This window comes from Aquarana catesbeiana, linkage group LG11 (genome assembly GCF_042186555.1).
Source record: "Aquarana catesbeiana isolate 2022-GZ linkage group LG11, ASM4218655v1, whole genome shotgun sequence".
NCBI classification, from domain to species: Eukaryota; Metazoa; Chordata; class Amphibia; order Anura; family Ranidae; genus Aquarana; species Aquarana catesbeiana.
In genome coordinates this window covers 274,602,924-274,625,554 of record NC_133334.1, presented here as the reverse complement: position 1 = coordinate 274,625,554, position 22,631 = coordinate 274,602,924, and the positions used below count along the sequence as shown (strand labels likewise).

Below are 22,631 nucleotides of genomic sequence, written 5' to 3'. Positions count from 1 at the left end.
AGCCTGTTTTGCAATGCGTTTTTGAACCAGCATTTTTGTATGCGGTTTTCAAGCGTTTTTTTTTCCCTCCTTAAAAAACTCAACAGCCGGTTGTTAAAAAAGAATTGCAGGCAAAGAAAAAAAAAAAAAAAAAAAACGGTGTGGGGTCCCTCCCCCCAACACAAACCAGGCCCTTCGGGTCTGGTATGCATTTTAAGAGGAACCCTATGCCAAAATTATGTTGATCAACATCGGGACAAAATGCATGGGGGGGGGGGGGCTTTGCCATAGCGCCCCCACGTTGAGGGCATGTGGCCTGGTATGGTTCAGGAGTGGGAAAGGGGGGTGCGCTCATTTGCCCCTCCCCATCCCTGCCTGTCCGAAGGGCCTGGCATGGATTGGGGGAGGGGGGGGGGGGACCCACGCCATTTTTTTTCTTAGTTTTTCTTTGCTGGCAATTTTTTTTTTTTTTACATTCAGCTATCAGCGGGGAACCCCACTGACAGCTGATGACTTATTGGTTGTTAAGGAAGCGGTGGCCACCGGCTCCTTAACAATTGGCTATTCACACAGAGGAAAAAAAAAAAAAAAACGCAAAATGCATGTAAAAATGCATCAAAAGCGCAACACGTTTCTGGTGTGGATCCACTGAAGTATATTACACACAAATCGCAATGTGCAGTGGAAAAGAAGTCCCTGACCCTTTTCCAAAAACAAAGCACATAGATGTGAACGTGTCCCGTAGGAAGTGATGTTCAATGGATTGTAGTGCTTTTCTGCAAGACACACTAAAAAATGCATAGGTGTGACCTAGACTTAAAGTGTATCTGAAGCCCTTTTTATTTTATTTTTTCTAGGTTTTGGCTTAAATAGGGAAGGGTTTGAACCCCCGGAAGGCTTTTTTTCCCCTACGGTCTGCATTCCCATTGGGATTTACCCTGTCTTTTTGTCCTGTTGATGCCTCCTACACAATACTGAAAGAGTCCATCTAAAATGTTGAGTTGTATTTGAAAGAGGCATAAGAGGGCAACATTTCCCGTACTTTGGCGAAATCTTGATTCCTGTTGGGTCTCGAAGCAGAAAGTAAAAGGAAAATCTTCTCAAAATGATAGAAAGCAGAAAGAAACTTAAAATGGCGTTTAACTATTCCTGTTCTGTATCCAACACTAAGCAAAAGGGTTTTGTCATTACACTTGACGGCCCCTGTTCACATCTGGTGATTTGGGATCGCGAGCAGAACTGCCTAGATTCTGCCTGCAATTCCAAATGGCGAGATTTGAACAGGACCTTATTTGGGGCACAGTATCCAAAAGTCAGGGGAAGCAGACAGAGGAGTTGGGTCTGGACAGGAGCAGTGACCTCAAAGGTGGACAGATCTCACCACCTACTTTATGGATTTAAAAAACAACAATGGATTGTGCCTCCTCCACTTTCTGAGTGTGAAGCCTGTGGTGCCCACTTTAGGACTCTCTAACTGACCTGTAGTTTATATAGGTCTTCCTTAAACTCATTTACTCATATCAAAATTTTCCTCCACTGACTGACATAGCTAAATCTAATCATACACATTACCACAGATGTTTCAAACACAAAAACCAAGGGCCAAACCCGGCCCGCCAGGCCATTTCATGTGGCCTCAGCATCCATGGTTTTTTTTTCAGCCGTTCCACCAACTCAGGCTCTCACCCTCTACTCCCCGCTCACTACTGACCCTTGTAAACACAAAAGCCTTCCTTGTGTACAAGGATAGCAGGTGCAGCATCTCATGGTAAGCTGCACCCCATCTGTGTCCGGGTGCACAGATTCCGACCAATGATCTCCCTGGAAGTGAAAGAGACAGGAGAAGCCTACACTGCCGAGAGGTACTAGAGCTAGGTCGGGTAGTGGTGATGCAAGGAAGCTTGGAAGTGAGATGTGGACAGCCTGCAAAAGAGAGCTGAACCCTGCACATTGTACATAGCCCGGCCCCGGCACACAGCCCGGCCCCCAAACCCGGCACACAGCCCGGCCCCCAAACCCGGCACACAGCCCGGCCCCCAAACCCTGCACACAGACCGGCCCCCAAACCCTGCACACAGCCCGGCCCCCAAACCCTGCACACAGCCCGGCCCCCAAACCCTGCACACAGCCCGGCCCCCAAACCCTGCACACAGCCCGGCCCCCAAACCCTGCACACAGCCCGGCCCCCAAACCCTGCACACAGCCCGGCCCCCAAACCCTGCACACAGCCCGGCCCCAAACCCTGCACACAGCCCGACTCCCAAACCCTGCACACAGCCCGGCCCCCAAACCCTGCACACAGCCCGGCCCCCAAACCCTGCACACAGCCCGGCCCCCAAACCCTGCACACAGCTCGCCCCCAAACCCTGCACACAGCTCGCCCCCAAACCCTGCACACAGCCCGGCCCCCAAACCCTGCACACAGCCCGGCCCCCAAACCCTGCACACAGCCCGACTCCCAAACCCTGCACACAGCCCGGCCCCCAAACCCTGCACACAGCCCGGCCCCCAAACCCTGCACACAGCTCGCCCCCAAACCCTGCACACAGCTCGCCCCCAAACCCTGCACACAGCTCGCCCCCAAACCCTGCACACAGCAAACTCTGCACATACTCCTGCTATTTATTGTTCCTTTAAGATTCTCCCACTGTTAATTTGGCCCCCCACCACTGTTCAACGTAGTTCGTCAGGGGGGCATGGTTGAGTTCCTGCACCTATTCTCTGAAAAGATTAAAAGCCCTGGATAAATTTATATAGTCTTACAGATACAACTGTCCCTTTGAGGGAAACCATAATGCTGATGCGGCTCGCAATAAAACTGAGTTGAACACCCCTGCATTACCATGTGACTGTACAGAACCCCCTTTAGACCTACCAACTATGTAGTGAGAGCTTTGACCCAGACTCAGTACTTGTCACTAAAGCCACCCATCATATTTATGGACTAGTAGCGAGGGGCTAGAGGTTGCCGGTCTGGGGTCCAGACAAGCATGTTATTAAGTGAAATAATGCTCCTGAGGATTAAGAGCTCCTGAGCATTATAAAAGAGCAAATCCAGGTAAGATCAAGCACTTCTCTAAGTGTCTACAGTCCACATCCGATCTCCCTTAATAAACTTTACATTTAATACAGGGTCCTTGTTAAAGTATACTCCCACTCCTTGATAAACTCTGTATTCTCTCCAGAAAGAGTTAATACTGAATAGCTGACGTAGATGAAACCACCGATTTTGCAGATACCATGAAATACATGACCACAGGAGATGGCAGTAGAAGTCTCGGGGGTGAGATTAAGGTTTTTTTCATTCCAAGTGTTTCAGGAAGGTCTGCATTCTTTCCACAGTTCATTGGTGATAGAATCTGGTATTTCTGCATTTCAGATAGAAGTGTGCGATAAGAGCCAATCCATGCTGCCTGCACACATGGCACACGTGACATAAAAAAGGTGTCACATGAGGGCACAGCCTCCTTTTCTCCCTGGGGCGGGTGATGCTGGTAGGTCAGTTACTTACGCTAGAGTCATCATGTTGCTGGGGTCCAGCATGACCTCTATGACTGTGGTGCCCTCTATGTCCACTTCCTTGCAAGGAGTCGTGTTCCTCCCGGTAACTCTGCAGGCCTGGTAGAATCCATGCGGCTTCATTCGACCAGAATCATTGCCTACGAAGACTTGAAGCACCACGGGCTCATTATGACCTTCCAGCTGGAACAGAGTAATAGAGGCTGACATAAATGTCCCTTTGCTAATGAGCGTTAGGAGCAGAGGGCGCACACATTACAAGAAGCAGACAAGGCAACATACTAACGAGACGTACAGGCACCCCCCCCCCACAACATCAACAGCTTCAGCCAGTTCTCCCCCTTCGTAAACCTTATTTTAAAGTGTATTACTGGGCAAATTATAAATAAAAATTTATATATATACATACACACACACATATATATATACATACATACACACACACATACATACATATATATATATATATATATATGCAGCCTCTCAGTGGGTGGTCTTTATTGTTGAGCCGGCAAATACACGCGTCCGTTGTTAACCACTTCCGGGGCCGCCCTCTGTCGTCATACGTCGGTACTTTGACGTTTGAATACCATTGTTATGGCAGCAGACAACCGCCATAACCCTTGAATTTTTAAAAACGGCGGGCGATCCACTTTTAGATAAGTGGTCTCTGCGATGGATTCGCCGCAAGATCACTTTTATCGGCAGCGGGAGAGGTGCCCACCCCCCTCCCGCCACGCTCTGGTCGTCTCCGCTGCTTACTGGAGCTGTCCGTATCGCGGCGGAGACGATCCGATCCTACCCCCTCTGAGGCATGATGACGGTGATGTCAAGCGTCACTTCCGCCCAATGGGAAAATTTTTTTTTTTTTTTTTTTTTTTTTAATTATTGCATTTAAGTGTATATGTGAGATCTGAGGTCTTTTTGACCCCAGATCTCACATTAAAAAGAGGTCCTGTCATGCTTTTTTTTCTATTATAAGGGATGTTTACATTCCTTGTAATAGGAATAAAAGTGATCCAAGTTTTTATTTTTTTTATTTTTTTAAGGGACAGTGTAAAAATAAAAAGTAACATAAATAAGAAAAAAAAAAATTAAAGCGCCCCATCCCGCCATGCTCGCGCGTAGAAGCGAACGCAAGTCGAGCCCGCATATGTAAACTGTGTTCAAACCATACATGTGAGGTATCGCCACGATCGTTAGAGCGAGAGCAATAATTCTAGTAAAAGACCTCCTCTGTAATGCCGGCCATACACGGTTCGAAGTTCGAAAGAATTTTCTTTCGAAAATCGTATCTAAGAATTTTCGTACGAATTTTGCACCATTAGTGGGGCTGCAGCAATGGCCGATTTTCGTGCGGCAATCAAATTTAAGGAATCAGACATGTTGGAAATTTTTAGAAAAACTAACAATTTTCTAATCAATGATGGGAAAATCGTGCGAGAAATGTAATAAGAAAAGAAAATTTACGGAGAGAAAAGAAGATTCCCACCCACGAAAATTCTTTTCTGTAGCAACATGAGGTGAAATTGAAGGCTTAGTCGGCCGAATTTCGAAAATCAATGGTGGAGTCATCGGATCACAAAAAAAAAAACCCTTTGATTTTGAAAAGAAAATTCGTTCGAAATTTGACCATGTATGGCCTGCTTAACTCAAAACTGGTAACCTGTAGAAAATGTTCAACGTCGCCTATGGAGATTTTTAAGTGTCAATGTTTATCTCCATTCCACGAGCGGGCGCAATTTTGAAGCGTGACATGTTGGGTATCACTTTACTCAGCGTAACATCACCTTTCACAATATAAAAAAAAAAAAAAAAATTGGGCCAATTTTACTGTTTTCTTATTTTTTTATTCAAAAAAAGTGTGTTTTTTCCCCCAAAAAATGTTTACACACACAGATCCCCGTTCTCGCTCTGTCATGAGCGATCGCGGGTGCCCGGTGGTCATCGCGCCCGCTGGGCACACGAATCAGCTCCGGCAGCGAGCCGCGGGTTTGCCCCCTAGTGGTCAAACGGCGAAGCGACGCAAGGTAATATAGTTTCGTCCAGGGGCTGGTCGGGAAGGGGTTAAATAAGTCAAAACTTTTTTTTTCCATTTTGGATGTAGTAGGGGAGGGTTATAAGCCCTGCAAGGTTTATTTTTACAATCTGTGTCCCACTGCAGGGATTTCTCTATACTTCCTGTCCCATAGCCACTAATCAGGAGGGAGAGTCACGGATGGCCAAGACACTTGTGGACATCTCTGGATACAGATGGGGCTCAGGTAAGAGTGAAGGGGGGGAGCTGCACACAGAAGGCTTTTTAACTTAATGCATAGAATGTAATTAAAATAAAAAACCTTCCAACTTTACAACCCCTTTAGGGGAATTCCTTGGGACCCCCCCAGGTCCCCATTGAAAGATTTCCTCTCCATCAATTTTTCTGGGGACAAGCCAAAAGTTGTGATTTTCTTTTTCTTTAAACTTTTAATAATAACAGTAAAGTAGACAAATAGAAAGGGTTAGACTACATAATAGGGGCACAGACAGCAATAAAAACTGACAGGGGTTCTAATCCCTCTCCACTCTATCCAAAACTTAAAAAAGTTTTGCCTTTAGTTATGCTTTAATATAAATGCTATTTGCCATGATAATGAAAAAAATAAATAAATGGAAGACGAATGCAGCCACCACATCTAATAATTGGTAAGCTGCAATATATGGCATATTTGGTTTTGGGTTTAGTGCCGCTCTAAGCTGGCCAATACATGGATTGAAATTCGGCCGGTTCAGCGGGAACATAAAGAAATTACGTTTAAAAAAAAAAAAAAAAAAACTTTCCCTTTAACTAATGGATCCCATCATCTAATCTAATTGTAAAGAATATTACTGTACTTCTATGCTTCTGCCTTTAAAAGGTTTAGTTGGCTTAAAGCCAAAGTTTATCCTAAATTAAAAACAGAAAAATCAGCACAAGGGACATAATTTTCAGTTAGTATGATGTGTCCCTAGTGCTGATTCTTCATGTTTACCTTGATCTTTCTCATCAACCCCCCACAAAGTACTACAGCTTCTATGAATGACACAGCTTCTATGAATGGAGGCATCAATCACCTGCCTGTCCTCCATTCAGAGAACCTGTAGTACAGTTTCCATGAATGGTGAATCTGGCAGGAAAGGGCGGGCATAGTTGAATTCTTGATGGGAGCTCCTGACATCCCCTTAGCTGTATTGTACCAGATTACGATGGTGGCTGAGGAGAGATGGAAAATTCTCCTAAAACATGAAGAATCAACACAAGGAACAAATCATACCAAGATATGTCCCTTGAGCTGATTTTTTTGTTTAAATTTAGGCTCCTCCATTCAGAGAACCTGTGTCATTCATAGAAACTGTAGTACGGCTTCTATGAATGGCCAATCTGGCAGGAAAGGGCGGACATAGTTGAATTCACTGGATAAAAGCTCCTGACGGCCCCTTAGCTGTAGTAACCCTTTGCCACAAAAGATTACGGGGATGGTCTAGGAGAGGTGCCGATTCAGTGTTTTCGGAGAATTTTCCATCTCTCCTAGATCATACCCATAATCTAGTGTGGCGAAGGGTTAATACAGCTAAGGGGCCGTCAGGAGCCATCATCAAGAGAATTCAACTATGTCCGCCCTTTCCTGCCAGATCGGCCATTCATAGAAGCCGTACTACAGCTTCTTTGAATGACACAGGTTCTCTGAATGGAGGAGCTTAAATTAAAAAAAAAAATCAGCACAAGGGAGATAACTTACAGTTAGTATGATTTGTTTCTTCTGCTGATTCTTCATGTTTTAGGAGAATTTTCCATCTCTCCACACCGCTAAGGGGCTGTCAGGAGCTCTAGTCAAGAAAGTCAAACTGTGTCTGCCCATTCCTGCCAGATCCACCATTCATAGAAGACACACTACAGCTTCCATGAATGACACAGGTCTAAAAATTAAAAAAAAAAAAAAAATCAGCACAAGGGACATAGCTTACAGTTAGTATGATTTGTCCCTAGTGCTGATTCTTCATGTTTTAGGAGAATTTTCCACTAGGGACAAATCCTACTAACGGCAAGTTATGTCCCTTGTGCTGATTTTTTTGTTTTTAATTTAGGCTCCTCCATTCTGAGAACCTGTCATTCATAGAAGCTGTAGTATGGCTTCTATGAATGGTGGATCTGACAGGAAAGGGCAGACACAGTTTGACTTTCTTGACAAGAGCTCCTGACAGCCCTTTAGCTGTATTAACCCCTCCGCCACCCCAGATTACCATGGTGGTCTAGGAGATAGAAAAATCTACTAAAAACATGACGCATCAGCACAAGGGACACATCATACTAACTGTAAATTGTCCGCCCTTTCCTGCCAGATCGGCCATTCATAGAAGCCGTACTACAGTTTCTTTGAATGACACAGGTTCTCTGAATGGAGGAGCTTAAATTAAAAAAAAAAATCAGCACAAGGGAGATAACTTACAGTTAGTATGATTTGTTTCTTCTGCTGATTCTTCATGTTTTAGGAGAATTTTCCATCTCTCCACACCGCTAAGGGGCTGTCAGGAGCTCTAGTCATGAAAGTCAAACTGTGTCTGCCCATTCCTGCCAGATCCACCATTCATAGAAGACACACTACAGCTTGCATGAATGACACAGGTCTAAAAATAAAAAAAAATAAAAAATCAGCACAAGGGACATAGCTTACAGTTAGTATGATTTGTCCCTAGTGCTGATTCTTCATGTTTTAGGAGATTTTTCCACTAGGGACAAATCCTACTAACGGTAAGTTATGTCCCTTGTGCTGATTTTTTTGTTTTTAATTTAGGCTCCTCCATTCTGAGAACCTGTCATTCATAGAAGCTGTAGTACGGCTTCTATGAATGGTGGATCTGGCAGGAAAGGGCAGACACAGTTTGACTTTCTTGACAAGAGCTCCTGACAGCCCCTTAGTTGTATTAACCCCTCCGCCACCCCAGATTACCATGGTGGTCTAGGAGAGATGGAAAAATCTACTAAAACATGACACATCAGCACAAGGGACACATCATACTAACTGTAAATTACAGCGGGTAAAATAAGTATTGAACACATCACCATTTTTTTTTAGGTAAATATATTTCTAAAAGGTGCTAATGACATGAACTTTTCACCACATGTCAGTAACAACCCATGCAATGCATACATACAAAGACACCAAAACAAATACAGTCAGAAATAAAAGTTATATGTAATAAAATGGAAGGACACAGGAAAAAGTATTGAACACGCTAACTAAAATTTATTTAATACTTGGTACGAAATCCTTTGTTGGTAATGACGGCTTCAAGACGCCTCCTGTATGGAGAAACGAGTCTCATGCGTTGCTCAGGTGTGATTTTTGCCTATTCTTCCAGACAGTCTTCAAATCTTGAAGGTTCCGTGGGCCTCTTCTATGAACTTTGATCCTTAGTTCTTTCCATAGATTTTCTATTGGATTAAAAGTCAGGTGATTGGCTGAGCCATTCTAGCAGCTTTAATTTTCTCTTTCTTTGAGACCAATTGAGGGTTTCCTTGGCTTTGTGTTTTGGGATCATGGTCTTGCTGAAATGTCCCCCTCGTTTCATCTTCATCATCCTGGTAGATGGCAGCAGATTTTTATCAAGAGTGTCTTGGTACATTCTTCCATTCATCCGTCCTTCAATGATATGAAGTTTGCCAGTACCATATGCTGAAAAACAGCCCCGCCCCCACCATGATGTTCCCACCTCCAAACCTCACTGTTGGTATGGGGGGTGTTTTTTGGGGTGATGTGCCATTTGACCTGCAAACATGGTGTGCATTATGGCATCCAAAGAGTTCAATGTTGGTCTCATCTGACCAGACTATATTCTCCCTGTATTGCACAGGCTTGTCTAAATGTTGTGCAGCAAACGTTAAAACGAGTTTCAACATGCTTTATCTTCAGCAATGGAGTCTTGCATGGTGAGCGTGTATACAAGCCATGGCGGGTGAGTGTATTACTTGTTTTCTTTGAAACAATTGTACCTACTAATTCCAGGTCTTTCTGAAGCTCTCCACAAGTGCTTCTTGGCTCTTGGACAACTCTTCTGATAAGTCTTTTCACTCCTCTGTCAGAAATCTTGCGAGAAGCACCTGGTCGTAGCCGGTTTATGGTGAAATGATGTTCTTTCTACTTCCGGATTAGGGCCCCAACAGTGCTCACTGGAAGATCCAGAGGATAAGAAATCCTTCTGTATCCAATGCCATCAGTATGTTTTGCAACAATAAGGTTGTGAAGGTCATGAGAGAGCTCTTTGCTTTTACCCATCATGTGATATTGTGACATCTTGGTAATGAGACACCTTTTTATAGACCATCAGTTGAGACTGAACCAGCTGATATTTATTTGCACTGACGAGGGGCAGGATTGCTTTCCAATTACCGATAGATTGCAGCTGGTGTCTTGGCTTTCCATGCCTTTTTGCCCCTCCCTTTTTTTCATGCGCTCAATACTTTTTCCCTGTGTCATTCCATTTTATTACACAGAACTTCATTTCTGAACTTATTGAATTTGGTTTCTTTGCATGTATAGATTGCATGGGTTGTTACCGACAAAATTTCATGTCAATAGCAGCTTTAAAAACATTTACCTAGAAAAATGGTGAGGTGTTCAATACTTATTTTACCCGCTGTATGTCCCTTGTGCTGATTTTTTTGTTTTTTAATTTAGGCTAAACTTTAGTTTTAACAGTTAAAAAAAAGTTAACCTTTGTGTGTTCCTGTCACACAACTACTGTAACAGTAAAGAAACACAAAGAGTAATGGCCCGTACACACGATTGGACTTTCCGACAACAAAACCGTGGATTTTTTTCCGACGGATGTTGGCTAAAACATGTCCTGCATACACACGGTCACACAAATGTTGTCGGAAATTCCGAACGTCAAGAACACGGTGACGTACAACGAGCCGAGAAAAATGAAGTTCAATTGCCAATGCGGCTCTTTTGCTTGATTCCAAGCATGCGTGGACTTTTGTGCTTCTAACTTGTGTACACACGTTCGGACTTTCCGACAACAAGCTCACATCCAACATTTGTTGTCGGAAAGTCTGATCGTGTGTACGGGGCATAAGAGTTCTTTGTGACTCCTCCTCAGTGTTCATTCATATCCTGGTCTTCTAAAATATTGTATCCACTGCCACAATCATAGCTGCAACCACCTCTGACTGTAGAGAATCCCCACTGTTCCAACATGCTCTCCTCCGAAACCGTTCTCCATACACTTACCTTAACCGTAGGAAATCCCTGTTGTGTGCGGTCTTTGACAGAACCGCGGCTTCCTTCCGTCAGGTATCTGGCACGATGCTGAGTCTCTGGTTGCACCACGATCTTCAGTTCTTTCCCCTCGCTCTTACTGGGAAACTGTTCACACAACACGGGGTTCTTCTTCCCTCCTTTCTGAGTGTCAGACGCTCTGAATGAAATGAAGAGTGCAATGAGCTCCATGCTTGGGAAGACCACTAGAAGCTAAAAGCGTGAATGTAGAGGCAACTAGTCTCTTTACTAAATCTACAAACAGGTTCTGTGGACTAACTACACACAACGGGGGCATCTGTTTTATGGAAGGGCCATTGTAAGGTTACTAGCCCCATATGAATTTCGAGGATGTATCCTCTTTTTCCCCTATACAGCAATACCTCGGATTGCGAGTAATGCAGTTTACGAGCGTTTCGCAATTTGAGCCTTTTTTTAAAAAAAAAAAAAACCTTACTCGATTTGCGAGCGTCGTCTCGCAAGACAAGCAGGACTCAAGCCTCTGGGGTGTGCAGTACTGCATTTGGCCAGAGGTGCGGGGGCGCCAGTGACGCTCGGAGACCCATGGAGACACTCCGTTCCAGAGTGTCTCCGGTGCCCCTGCACCTCTGGCCACATGCGGTACTGCATACACCAACAGTGGCACTGGAATGCATTATCTGGGTTTCCATTGATTCCTATGGGGAAACTCGCTTTGATATACGAGTGCTTTGGATTACAAGCATGCTTCTGGAACGAATTTTGCTCGTAATCCAAGGTACTACTGTATAGCAAAACTGAGGAAAGTACTTTATAAGTGCTATGTTACTTGTGTACTACTAGTGTACCGTTCTGTGAGTGTAGCGACAAAGCCTGTCCCACTCAAGGATGGTCTTATCACATTGTAATACGCTAAAATCTTATTATTAGTAGAGATCAAAACCGCAGCAAGAACTCAAGGAATGATTATGGGATATCAGGAGCTATTCTCCTTAACCTAGGGGTGGGCAACTGAGGCCCTCCTGCTGTTGCAGAACTACAAGTCCTATCATGCTTGAATATGTCAGTCTTGCAATGCCTCATGGGACATGTATAATTCCACAACAGCTGGAGGGCCTCAGTTGCTCACCCCTGCCCTAATCTAAAGCTTGACTGAAATCACAAAAATAGATATAAGTTGTAAGTGCAAAAAAAAAAAAAAAAAAAAAAAAAGCACTAATATCAGAACTAAATATCCAAATGTAAAAGCAAAAAAAGAAAAAGATCACTGTCCACAATCAGTGAAGTCCAAATATAGTATTTCAAGCTAAAATGCCAGATAAGCATCAGTGAAAATGAAGCCCTTAAACGTGACGAAACATGTAAGCTGGAGCCTACGAGTCTGACGTCATCACGCACCTGATTCCTGGAAGTATTTTGCGCCTGTCCTGGCCTGCTATTCTGTTACATCTGTGCATATGAAGATATTCTTTGTGAGTATTATCTATGCTCATTAATAAATTGTTTTTTATAGGGTTACGCTATGTGGTCTTCTGGTTTTCTTTTTACCATTATGGCCACGAGTAGGATCTTGGAATGAGTGGCATCGGAGCGCATGGATCCCATTCTGTCACAGAGCGACATGCTTTTCTGAGACACAGGCGCATTTTGCCTTCTTATAACTTGGAAGTCAAACCCATCTTGTAGGCGTAGCTTGGAGTGGATGGTGATGGTGCATGGAAGTAGTGTTCCCATTCAACTTCCCAACACGGGCTTATGTGGATTTGGCTTCATTCTCCTTGGAGGGGCTTCATTTTCAAAGATACTTACCTGGCATTACAGCTTGAAATACTATATTTGGACTTTACCGACTGGACACTGCACATCGATTTTCTTCTTTTTTCACGTTGCATTTACGTCTTTCACATTTGGATATTTAGAGCTGCACTTTTTATTTTTTGCATGTTGATGTGATAGCTGCTTATTTTTGCTTCTAAATTTTGGCCAAAATGTATTCTGCTACTTCTTTGATAGAAAAATCCCAATAGGTGTATACTGATTTTTTTTTTTTGTTAAAGTTATAGCGCCTACAAATTATGGTATAGATCAGGGATCGCCAAACTACGACCCTCCAGCTGTTGCAGAACTACACGTCCCATGATGCATTGTTAAACTCTGACATTCACAAACATGAATAGGCATGATGGGAATTGTAGTTTCTGAACAACTGGAGGGCCATAGTTTGGAGACCCCTGCTATAGATACTGGAATTTTGTATACTACTACTACTGATGGCAGTAATCATCAACTTATAATGGGACTGCGATAGTGCAGCAGGCAATCTAACACTAACTGACACTGGGGGGGACAACTATCTGCCACTGACCTCACTAGTGACGTTAATACAGTGATCAGTGAGAATACCTCTGACTGGGAAGGGGTTAACATCTAGGGTAATCAAGGGGTTAAATATGTGCCTATGTCTATTGTGTAGCTTTTACTAATAGATCTCTTAGATAAGAAACAGAGATCGTTCCCTCTGTATAGAGCTCTGTGTTGACTGTCAACACAGAGCTCTGGGCTGTGATTGGACACAGCGGATCAGAAAGTCCCGGCGGCGAACCTTTGGCCAGGAATTGCTGAAAGCCTCCTGTTGTGTACAATCACAGCAGGTGCTGGCTGGAAAGGGGGGTATGCACACACCCTAAACCCGGAAACAGGCAGCGACTTTGTTTTGTCTGTGCGGCCCACCGACCAGCAGTACATTGCTGTCCGCAAGAGGTTATTATCAGAAGTAAATCAGATGGAGGCTATGCACAGAAGTGACACGGTCTCAGCAGTTAGACAGATTTTTATATTTCAGCGTTATTCTGCAACTGGGAAAGCCCTGCTTAAACAGGGACATCTCTATCGTACCATTAAAAATTGTCAAATGTACCATTTATTCACATGGTTCCAGCAACAATGCTTTAGCAGTGCATGTCTTCGCACAATTTAGCCTTTCTCAACCTTTTCATCACAGAGGAACCTGTGAGATAACTTTCTGGTCTCAAGGAACCCTTAACAATACATTGTGATGGTCGGTGGGAAGAATGCTGCTTACATTTGTGACCATTGGGAAGAATCCCCCCCCCCCCCTTACAGATAGCTAAAAAGATCAGCATGGTCAGTGAGAACTTATCTGAGAGGCAGAATTCGCTCATTGCTCAAAAGACCCTAGCAAACTCTGGAGGAACCCTAGGTGTTTACGGAACCCTGGTTGAGAAACTTTACCCTAGACCAAGAAATTGTACACAAAATCTTCTTCCTTTCCTTTTAGGTCCCTCACATGCATTCCCTTGTTTTTATCTCAATATCCTGCTCTGTAAAAGACTCAACACCCACTACGAGTGATCCTGGAACTCAGAATGTAGTGGCATCAGATCGTTTTTTTGATAATGGTCGTGGCAGATTCACTTTTCTGAAATTGTGGCTTTGATCATCTCAAAGAAGGTGTAGCCTCTCAGTCAAAGAACCATCCTGACTGTGGGTACATGAAGAGCAGGAACACCAAATGCAAAGGACTGCTTCAGGGGTACTTAAGACCCCAAAACGTTCTGCCATGTTTGTATGGATGTTTCAGCAAAGGGTAAATGCAAATTCCCTCCGCTTTGATCAACAAAGCCTTAGTCACAACCATGGGTGACGTTCGTAAGTGAAATTGCATCATCATACATGAAGATCATCATCCTAAAAGTCTGCCCTTAACCTAGTATGCTTCACAAACATCTCTGTTCAGCCAGCAAAAGATCTTGTAGCTTACTGATAGCCATGCTTTACAACTGAAGAATTCTCTGCATTTTAGATAATCAGCCTAAAGAATGGCTCCATGGTAACCAACATTTACTCTGGTATTGGTAGAGCTTCAAAAATGCCAACCATAACGCCATATCACAGGGACATCATGATTACATAGTCGATTGAAAATATTCTTTGCCATGACTTTGGTAATTTAGTAAATTCATAATGAACGGATATGCAGCATAGCCAAGACTATTAGCACAGCTAAATAGTTACTAATATCAACGCCTCTTTAGAAATTAAATTAGCCACATTCCTATGAGCATTAGTACTGCTAGAAATTGGTAACCACCACTGAGCTACCAATTCTTTATGCTGACTGCGCTTCCTGGGACTACCTCACCACCTTCCCTCACTCAACGTTCTCTCCATGCTTCTATATGGAGGATATGGGGTAACAAGTAGTCCATTCTGGTGATATGCCTGGGAGTTATCCTATCTTCAAAGCTTGTCTGAATATATTTGGTCTCCATAGCCCATAAGATTTTCATGATGTACTTCTATTCTATCCGATATACTGGTCAGAGCTACATTTGCCTACCATTTTTCTGTACTTTTGCATTTCCTACTTCTGACTAAAAACTTCTGACTTTACTGACTAAAAAGGTCAGTAAAAGTCTACTGAAAAAGCAACCATGGTTCATGACATCATGGGTGAATGGTTCTAAGAATCAACAGGTTTATTGTCACAGTGTAAGGTAGGTACACGGACCCCCCGCAGGATCATACAAAGAACATGTATTTCTTCCATTCGCACAAAAAGGATACATTCTCAGTTTCCGGTGTTCTCTACTACTCTGTTTGGGTCATCTAGGAGGTTCTATTTGAGATCCTTATTTTGAGACACAAACTCCCAGTAACCCTTTGACTTGTGTGATACAGGAAAGCTCAAGTGGAGTACTTTTTTTTTTTGGTTTGGAGACATTTGGAGTCATTAGCCAAGGTGGTAATCCAGCAGATCTGATGAGTGTATTGACTTAAAGCGGATCTTCACCCACTTAACATGTTCCCTCCACTCCAACCCTACCTCCCATCTTGTACATGTATAGCGTTGCGATTGTGAACCCAGCCTTAAAAAAATAAAAAAAAAAAAAAAAAAAAAAACAAAAACACATGCAAACAGGATGCAGGTTTCCCCGCATCCAAATCACATGACAAAAGAGCGTGACCAGCTCTGGGGGGGCGGCCGTGGTCCACATTTGTAAAGGGTCCTGTACGTCTTTGGCTCCGTTTCAGGTGTGAGAATTCAGACAAAAATGCGGAGCCGATTCGCACCTCAAACAGTGAACGGGAATGCACTGGACCCCTGCTGTGACCCGAGGCCGCAGCAAGTGTGAACCCAGCCTTAATGTCCAAGCCTACCCCCCACACGCATGCTCCTAGGTGAACAACATGCACACAGCCCACTGTGCCTCCTGGGATATGCACATCACACATCCCAGGAGGCATAGCTTTTCAAGGAGAGGGCAGGCCTACCGCCACATAATCGGAAGGCCCTGTCTGCTAAACCTGGAAGAGCTGGCGTGCCTTTCGATGACCTCAGAAAGAACATGGCAGAGTTGGACGGAAGGTTGGATGGAGATCCGCTTTAACCTGTACTATAGAAAGTAAAGACAGTCTACCTCTTGAATGCTACAAATTTTTAAGACTATGTGATGTAAGGTGTATACTATAAAACCACATACAGTGGCACAATTCCAAGGACTTCCAAGGCAGATTTTTCTGATGATCTTGTTTTCTTTCTTTATATAAAAAAAAAAGAAAGGGCATATGGTCTCACTGCTACTTATAAGCTTCAAATGTAGAAAACTTCACTATTACCAAAGTAGACTGCTCTTTATTGCTCCACATATATCCAAAAGGCACCCAAAAGTAGAGCAAAACCGAGTGCAGTGGATAGCGCAGATAAAAAACCCTTTTAAAATCGATCGAAAAAATTAAAATTGCACTTACAAAGTAGTAACTTCATAATGCATGTTCCAGGCAAAATATAAAAATTGTAATATCTGTTATATATAAAGTAACAATGAGACTATAGGCCTATGTTTTAACCTTTGAAAAGTCCAGTATGTGGGCTAGATCTGGCTCTAAAGTTGTGATATTTTTGAACAAACAGATGCTTACAAAACAGATGCCTCCACTGTGCATAACATACTGCAAAATAAAGTCTATAAGGCCTATTAAAGACGAGATAGTTAAGGTGGAATTAAGCTGGTTGAATCCCTTATTGGCTTATTATTTCTTGAGGAGTTCCTGACTTCCTGGCGGTCTCCTCAGCAAGTTCATTAAGAAGCCCTGAGAGGGTGCCAAGAGTCTCCATCCGTATTCTAAACAATTCAAATGAATTCAAATAAGTCTAAAGGCATCATCAGGCCAACTCCTTAACTGCCATGGAAGATGAGGGTGTCAGGAACTCAAGCTGGTTTGAGTAAGCAAGAAATACAGAGCATTCATAAAGTATTCAGACCCCCTTCACTTTTTTCAATATTCTGTTGCAGCCTGATACTACAGTTGTTTACATTCATTTTTTCTCTCATTAAATCTACACTCAGTACCTCATAATGACAAAGCCAAAACACAAATTTTAGAAATGTCTGAATCTATTAAAAAGAAAAAACTGAATTCTCACATGTACTTCGGTATTCAGATCCTTTACTCAGTACTTTGTTGAAGCACCTCTGGCAGCAATTACAGCCTTTTTGGTATGATGCTACAAGCTTTGCACACCTGGTTTGGGGGATTTTCTGCCATTCTTCTTTACAAATCCTCTCAAGCTCAGTCAGGGTGGATGGGGACTGTCAGTAGACAGCTATTTTTAGGTCTCTCCAGAAATGTTCAATAGGGTTCAAGTCAGGGCTCTGGCTAGGCCACTCTAGGACATTCACAGAGTTGTCCCTAAGCCACTCCTGTGTTTTCTTGGCTGTGTGCTTAGCATCGTTTTCATGTTGGAAGGTGAACCGTCGGCCCAGTTTGAGGTCCTGAGCGCTGTGGAACAGGTTTTTATTGAGGATATCTCTGTACTTTACTACATTCAGCTTTCCCTCAACCCTAACCAGCCTCTCAATACCGAACGCTAAAAAAACACCTTAACCTTATGATGCTATCACCACCATGCTTCACTGTTGGGTATTAGGCAGGTGAAGAGTGGTGCCTGGTTTCATCCAGAAAATGTTTGGAATTGAGGCCAAATAGTTCCATCTTGGATTCATCAGACTAGAGAATCTTGTTCCTCACAGTTTGAGAGTCCTTCAGGTGCCTTTTTTCGTAAATGCCAAGCGTGCTTTCATGTGATTTGCGCTGAGGAGAGGCTTCCTCTAGCCGTGAGAGTATAAGACGAAGAGCTTGCAACTCCTCCTCCCGATGAATGTAATTTATTGATAAAGTGTACAGTATACAAGTTATAGCAGCTTAAGCGTTTTGGTAAAAAAAAAAAAAAAAACACCTTATTCATAGTTTTGTCTAGGCACACTGCCTGGGTTGGTGAAGGGCTGCAGTGATAGTTGTCCTTATGGAACGTTGCCCCATCTCCACACAGGATCTCTGGAGCTCAGTCAGAGTGACCATCGGATTCTTGGTCACCTCTCTTACGAAGATTCTTGGAGGAGTTCTGGTTGTTTCAAACTTCTTCCATTTGGGAATTATGGAGGCCACCGTGCACTTGAGAACCTTCAGTGCAGGAAAAAATTTTAAGTATCCTTCCCTTGATCTGTGCCTTGCAATAATCCTGCCTCTGAGCTCTGCAGGCAGTTGCTTTGACCTAATGGCTTTTGCTGATACAGTATGCAATGTCAGCTGTGAAGCCTTTTATAGAGAGGTGTGTGCCATTCCAAATCATGTCCAATCAATTTCCATAATTTACCACCAGGTGCACTCCAATCAAGGTGTAGTAACATCCAAGCAACGATAAAGTAAAAGGGGAGGCACCAGAGCTAAAAATACAAGTGTTGTTGGAAAGGGGCTGAATACTCATGCAAATGTGTCTTTTTTTGGGGGGGGGGGGGGATTTCCATTTTTCTTTTTTTATAAATTTGCAAACCTTTCTAAAATTCTGTTTTGGCCTGGTCATTATGGGGTACTGAGTGTCGATTAACTGTAGCATCAGGCAGCAACATAGCAAAGTTGAAAAAAATAAAAGTGAAGGGGGTCTGTATAATTTTATGAATGCACTGTATAGGAAGCCAACTGCGGATCCAACTTATTAAAAGTCCATTGAACTTGAAATATGGCTTTAGGATAGAATTTTTAGATCAGAAAAGCTTATGTATTTTTTTATATTAATCAGGTTTGGTGATCACAGTGGTTTGTAATCAAAGAGTAAAAAATTCAAAAATCAATACAAAATCAACGCTAAATCAGAAATCACTGAAAAAGCTTTTAAAGACACTAAAGCCCTTCGTACCGCAGATGCATTATAGGATATGTGAGAATGAGTCCAGTTCTATGACAGCAATGTATTTCTTTTGGAACTAGAAGTTGATTTGAGCTCGAGTCATGATTTTATTTTATTTTTTTTCCAATAAAAGTCCTAAACATCAATTTAGGTGAACTATATAATCCAGAGCTGCAGTACGAAGTGTGAGTGAAAAGCAGGATGTACCGAAAGGATAGAGGGAGCGTGTAGTAAAAACACAAATACCAACCCATTTCCAGCCTGGGAGCCGCTTTTGTTGTCCGAGGCAAGCTGGTAGAGAACGAAATGTGGAGATTTGGCGCTGCCGGCATCGAAAACGTCCATGTTGGAATCCCGTCTCTTGGCCCCCGGCTTCTGCTTCGTGTTTCGCTTGCGTGACTTACGTGGGACCTCATTGTTATCATTGTAAGAATGGGAACTCATGTTGCTGAAATTAGACATGGAGTCTTCTGTCCACATGCTGCCACTCTGCTCAGACTCCAGTCCACCCCCTTCATCTTGGCAGGACATCTGACTGCTATCCAGCAGGTCTTCCGGGGGTGGAGAAATGTTTAGGACCGTCCATCTTAATGGCGCGGTCTGCTGCCGGCCCGTTTTATTGGCTAACAGCGGTTCACTTACCCCTGGCTTACTTACCCCCGTGGCAGAGGATTGCATAGCTTTGGTATCGGTGACTGAGGTAGAGTAATTAGAAGGACTGGAAGTGGTGGTAAAGGAACTGCGAGCACCGCCCATGGTGGAAGATGAGGCATCTGCAGTGTACAATCCAAAAGTAAATACACACATTTTCACCGGTAATGGCCAGCAGTCCCAATGGAATTAGGTGACTTTATATATATATTTTTTCCAATAATATAGCAATTTTTTAAAAAAATTCCCAAATAAAAGTTGAAATTTGGAATAATTTTTAATAAATTTAAAAATCCCCAATAAGGCACACAGAATTTTAAAATGCCCAAACTATTTAGGGCTGTGCCATAAAACTTAACATATGAAAAAAAAAACAGTAACATAATTTTACAATTTACTGCCATTAAGAATAGTTTAGCCAAATTGAAAAAACTATAATACCCCCTTAGAAATGGTCAAAACACTTAAAGCCGATTTGAATTATTTAAATTTATTTTTTTTTTGTTTTTATTTAATGGGACTGTCTGTAGCCACAAAATATTAAAATAAGTTTCTAACCTATGAAGCAGAGAACTACAGGTCATTTTTAATGCAGACACTCCCTGCTTCAGAGGCAAGTCCTGGAATAAAAATATGAGAAAATAAATGAGAAACAGCTGCTAATTATTCCAGTCATCGACCATAAAATGATAGAAAAATATAGTATAAAACAAACTCATTTGTAAGCAAAATGGAACTGATAGTCGGGAGCCTAAGTATTTTAGAAAAAAAGAAAAAGGATGATTAACTCTAAAATTACAATACAGGTCGGGATGAAAACAGAACCATATTCTGTCCTCTGTTGTCCTTTAAAGCAAAGTCCACAAGGGGATTTTTATATAATAAATATAATATAAATCTATATAAATCTTTTCATAAAAATTAATGAAAAGATTAAAAAGATTAATAAAAAAAATAGCTTTAGTAGTTTTTTTTTGCTATGATTTTATCAAACCCTTAATCTTAAAAGCTTCCTGGAAATCCATAAATAAGAAAAAAAAAAAAAAAAAAAAGTGTGGTGACTAACCAAATTTTAAAACCACTGTTCAAATGTTATACTGAAGATCACATTAAAGCTGCAATACAATTGTGAATATTCATGGTGCAGAGATATGTAGTGAACACTCTGCAACAGAAAGATTATAAAACTAATTATAATAATTTTTAAATGTTTTTTTTAAAATACTTTAAATATTGCACAAATTATATCAACAGTTTTAGTTTTTTATCAGTTCCATTTTACACACTGTTTGTGCACATTAGTTAACTTTGCAGCTGAAACAAAAAAAATATTCAGTGACTTTCAAAAGCATTCACATTTAAAAGAAAATCATATACTGTAGAGGTGCTGTGGGTGTTTTTGCCATGCATTAATAAAAATGCTTTTCCATGTCAATCTTAACAAGATAAAAATTTAAAGTTGAAGTTTCAGTAGATTTGAAGCCACTTTGGTCTATCCTGGTACAAGTTCTTTGCACACATGACTTTTTCTGCTCACCAAAAAAACATATTTACTACAAAACAAATTAAGCTTTTTAAGTGTATTAATTAGACTATCCCAGGAAATGTTTGAATATTAAACACTTGAAAAAATATTACTATTTAAAAATTATTTATTTCATCCGTAAATATTAAAAAGTTGCATGCAGCAGATTCTTTGGTTGGCAGATTTTTTTTTTTTTTAAATGTATTTTTTTTAATGGAAAAATTAGAAAGCCTTTGTAAAGTTTTCATACAGAAAGGTGAATGGTATAACAAACAATATTATCAGAATTGAACAAGAAAAATACAATGGTGAAGGCATCAAACTATCAATAGGTTAGCACAGCAAAGAACTTCTGGTCGCTTTGCATAGATGAAGGCCCAGGTATTTTTCCAATATATCTTAGTAACTTGGAAAAAAGGACAGCATAATTATTATAAGTATTTTTACATATGCAAAACAAAAAATTAGTCCTCTCAAAAATATTTTCAATTAAAAAAAAAAGATGAACAACAAAAATATTAGGCACATAGGGTAGAATAGACAATTCAATCACTGTCCAAGAGCTAAGATAAGAAATTTAAAAAAAAATAAAGTTTCCAAATACATATTTGGAAATTATAATCCTTTGCATCAACCTATTGATTAAATTCATTTTTTAATATCCAATATTATTAATACACTCAATCAGAATTTGTGTTTGATATTCAAGTTATAAATATAATCCATATAAAATATAGAATATAATATTCAAAATATAATACATTATTATAATACATAGACTGTATATTAAATAGAACATGTATAAATATAAAAATAGTTTGTGTGTATTTTTAGCCAAGTATCTGCTGCAATTTGTAAAAAACGAAATATGCAGAAATAAAATAAACATTGACTGTTAATGTAAAATGAATCTTGCCTCATAAAATAGCGCTAATGAACCACAAATGTATTTTTTTATATTTGTTATGCTGCCTTTGAACCCAATTTATTTCAGCCGAAACTGAAAGCGTTATTACCACAACAGAATGAATGCGGTAAAGAACTACCAACTCTCACCAGATTACTGGTGGTTGTTAAGATCCTAAGCCATTTTAAAGCCCGATTTAATTTTTATAACGAGAAGCAAAGTGACCACAAATCCACAGTAATAACTTCTTTACCCAATTCATTTTTCTAGGCTTTTTTTTTTGTGAATGTTGCGAGTTAAAAAAAACATTATCAAATGAACATTTTGCCAACATTCATCATCAATCCACTATTAAAAATAAAAAAAATAAAAAAATACAAAGAAAGATTTAAAAAAAAAAATAAAAAAAATAAAAGGCTTAGGAAGAAGTCTGAAAACGAGACCGACCTATACCCTGGGTGAGTTTGGATAGGTTTAGTGTCTCTGGCAATATTTGTCTTCACTATTGATAGACAGACATAGTCACACAACCCACCATACGATGCCTGCCTCTGAGTGGCGGAGCTAGAATGCAAGTTAACT

The 22,631-nt window shown here is 41.3% G+C and overlaps 1 protein-coding gene across 5 annotated transcripts in view; it reads right to left on the bottom strand.

The window, feature by feature from the left end:
* NFAT5 (nuclear factor of activated T cells 5) overlaps positions 1 to 22,631 on the bottom strand; it is a 197,934-nt gene that overhangs the window by 52,305 nt on the left and 122,998 nt on the right. For 3 of the 5 annotated variants that reach the window (XM_073605850.1, XM_073605848.1, XM_073605849.1), the window contains exons 3-5: positions 19,217 to 19,739; positions 10,752 to 10,938; positions 3,491 to 3,681 (exon numbers count right to left, since the gene is read on the bottom strand). In XM_073605850.1, coding sequence (XP_073461951.1) covers positions 3,491 to 3,681; positions 10,752 to 10,938; positions 19,217 to 19,739 — 901 coding nt within the window. Of the gene's footprint in view, positions 1 to 3,490; positions 3,682 to 10,751; positions 10,939 to 19,216; positions 19,740 to 20,175; positions 20,238 to 22,496; positions 22,592 to 22,631 lie in introns of those variants that run through there. The other 2 variants (XM_073605851.1, XM_073605852.1) reach the window with 2 other exon arrangements.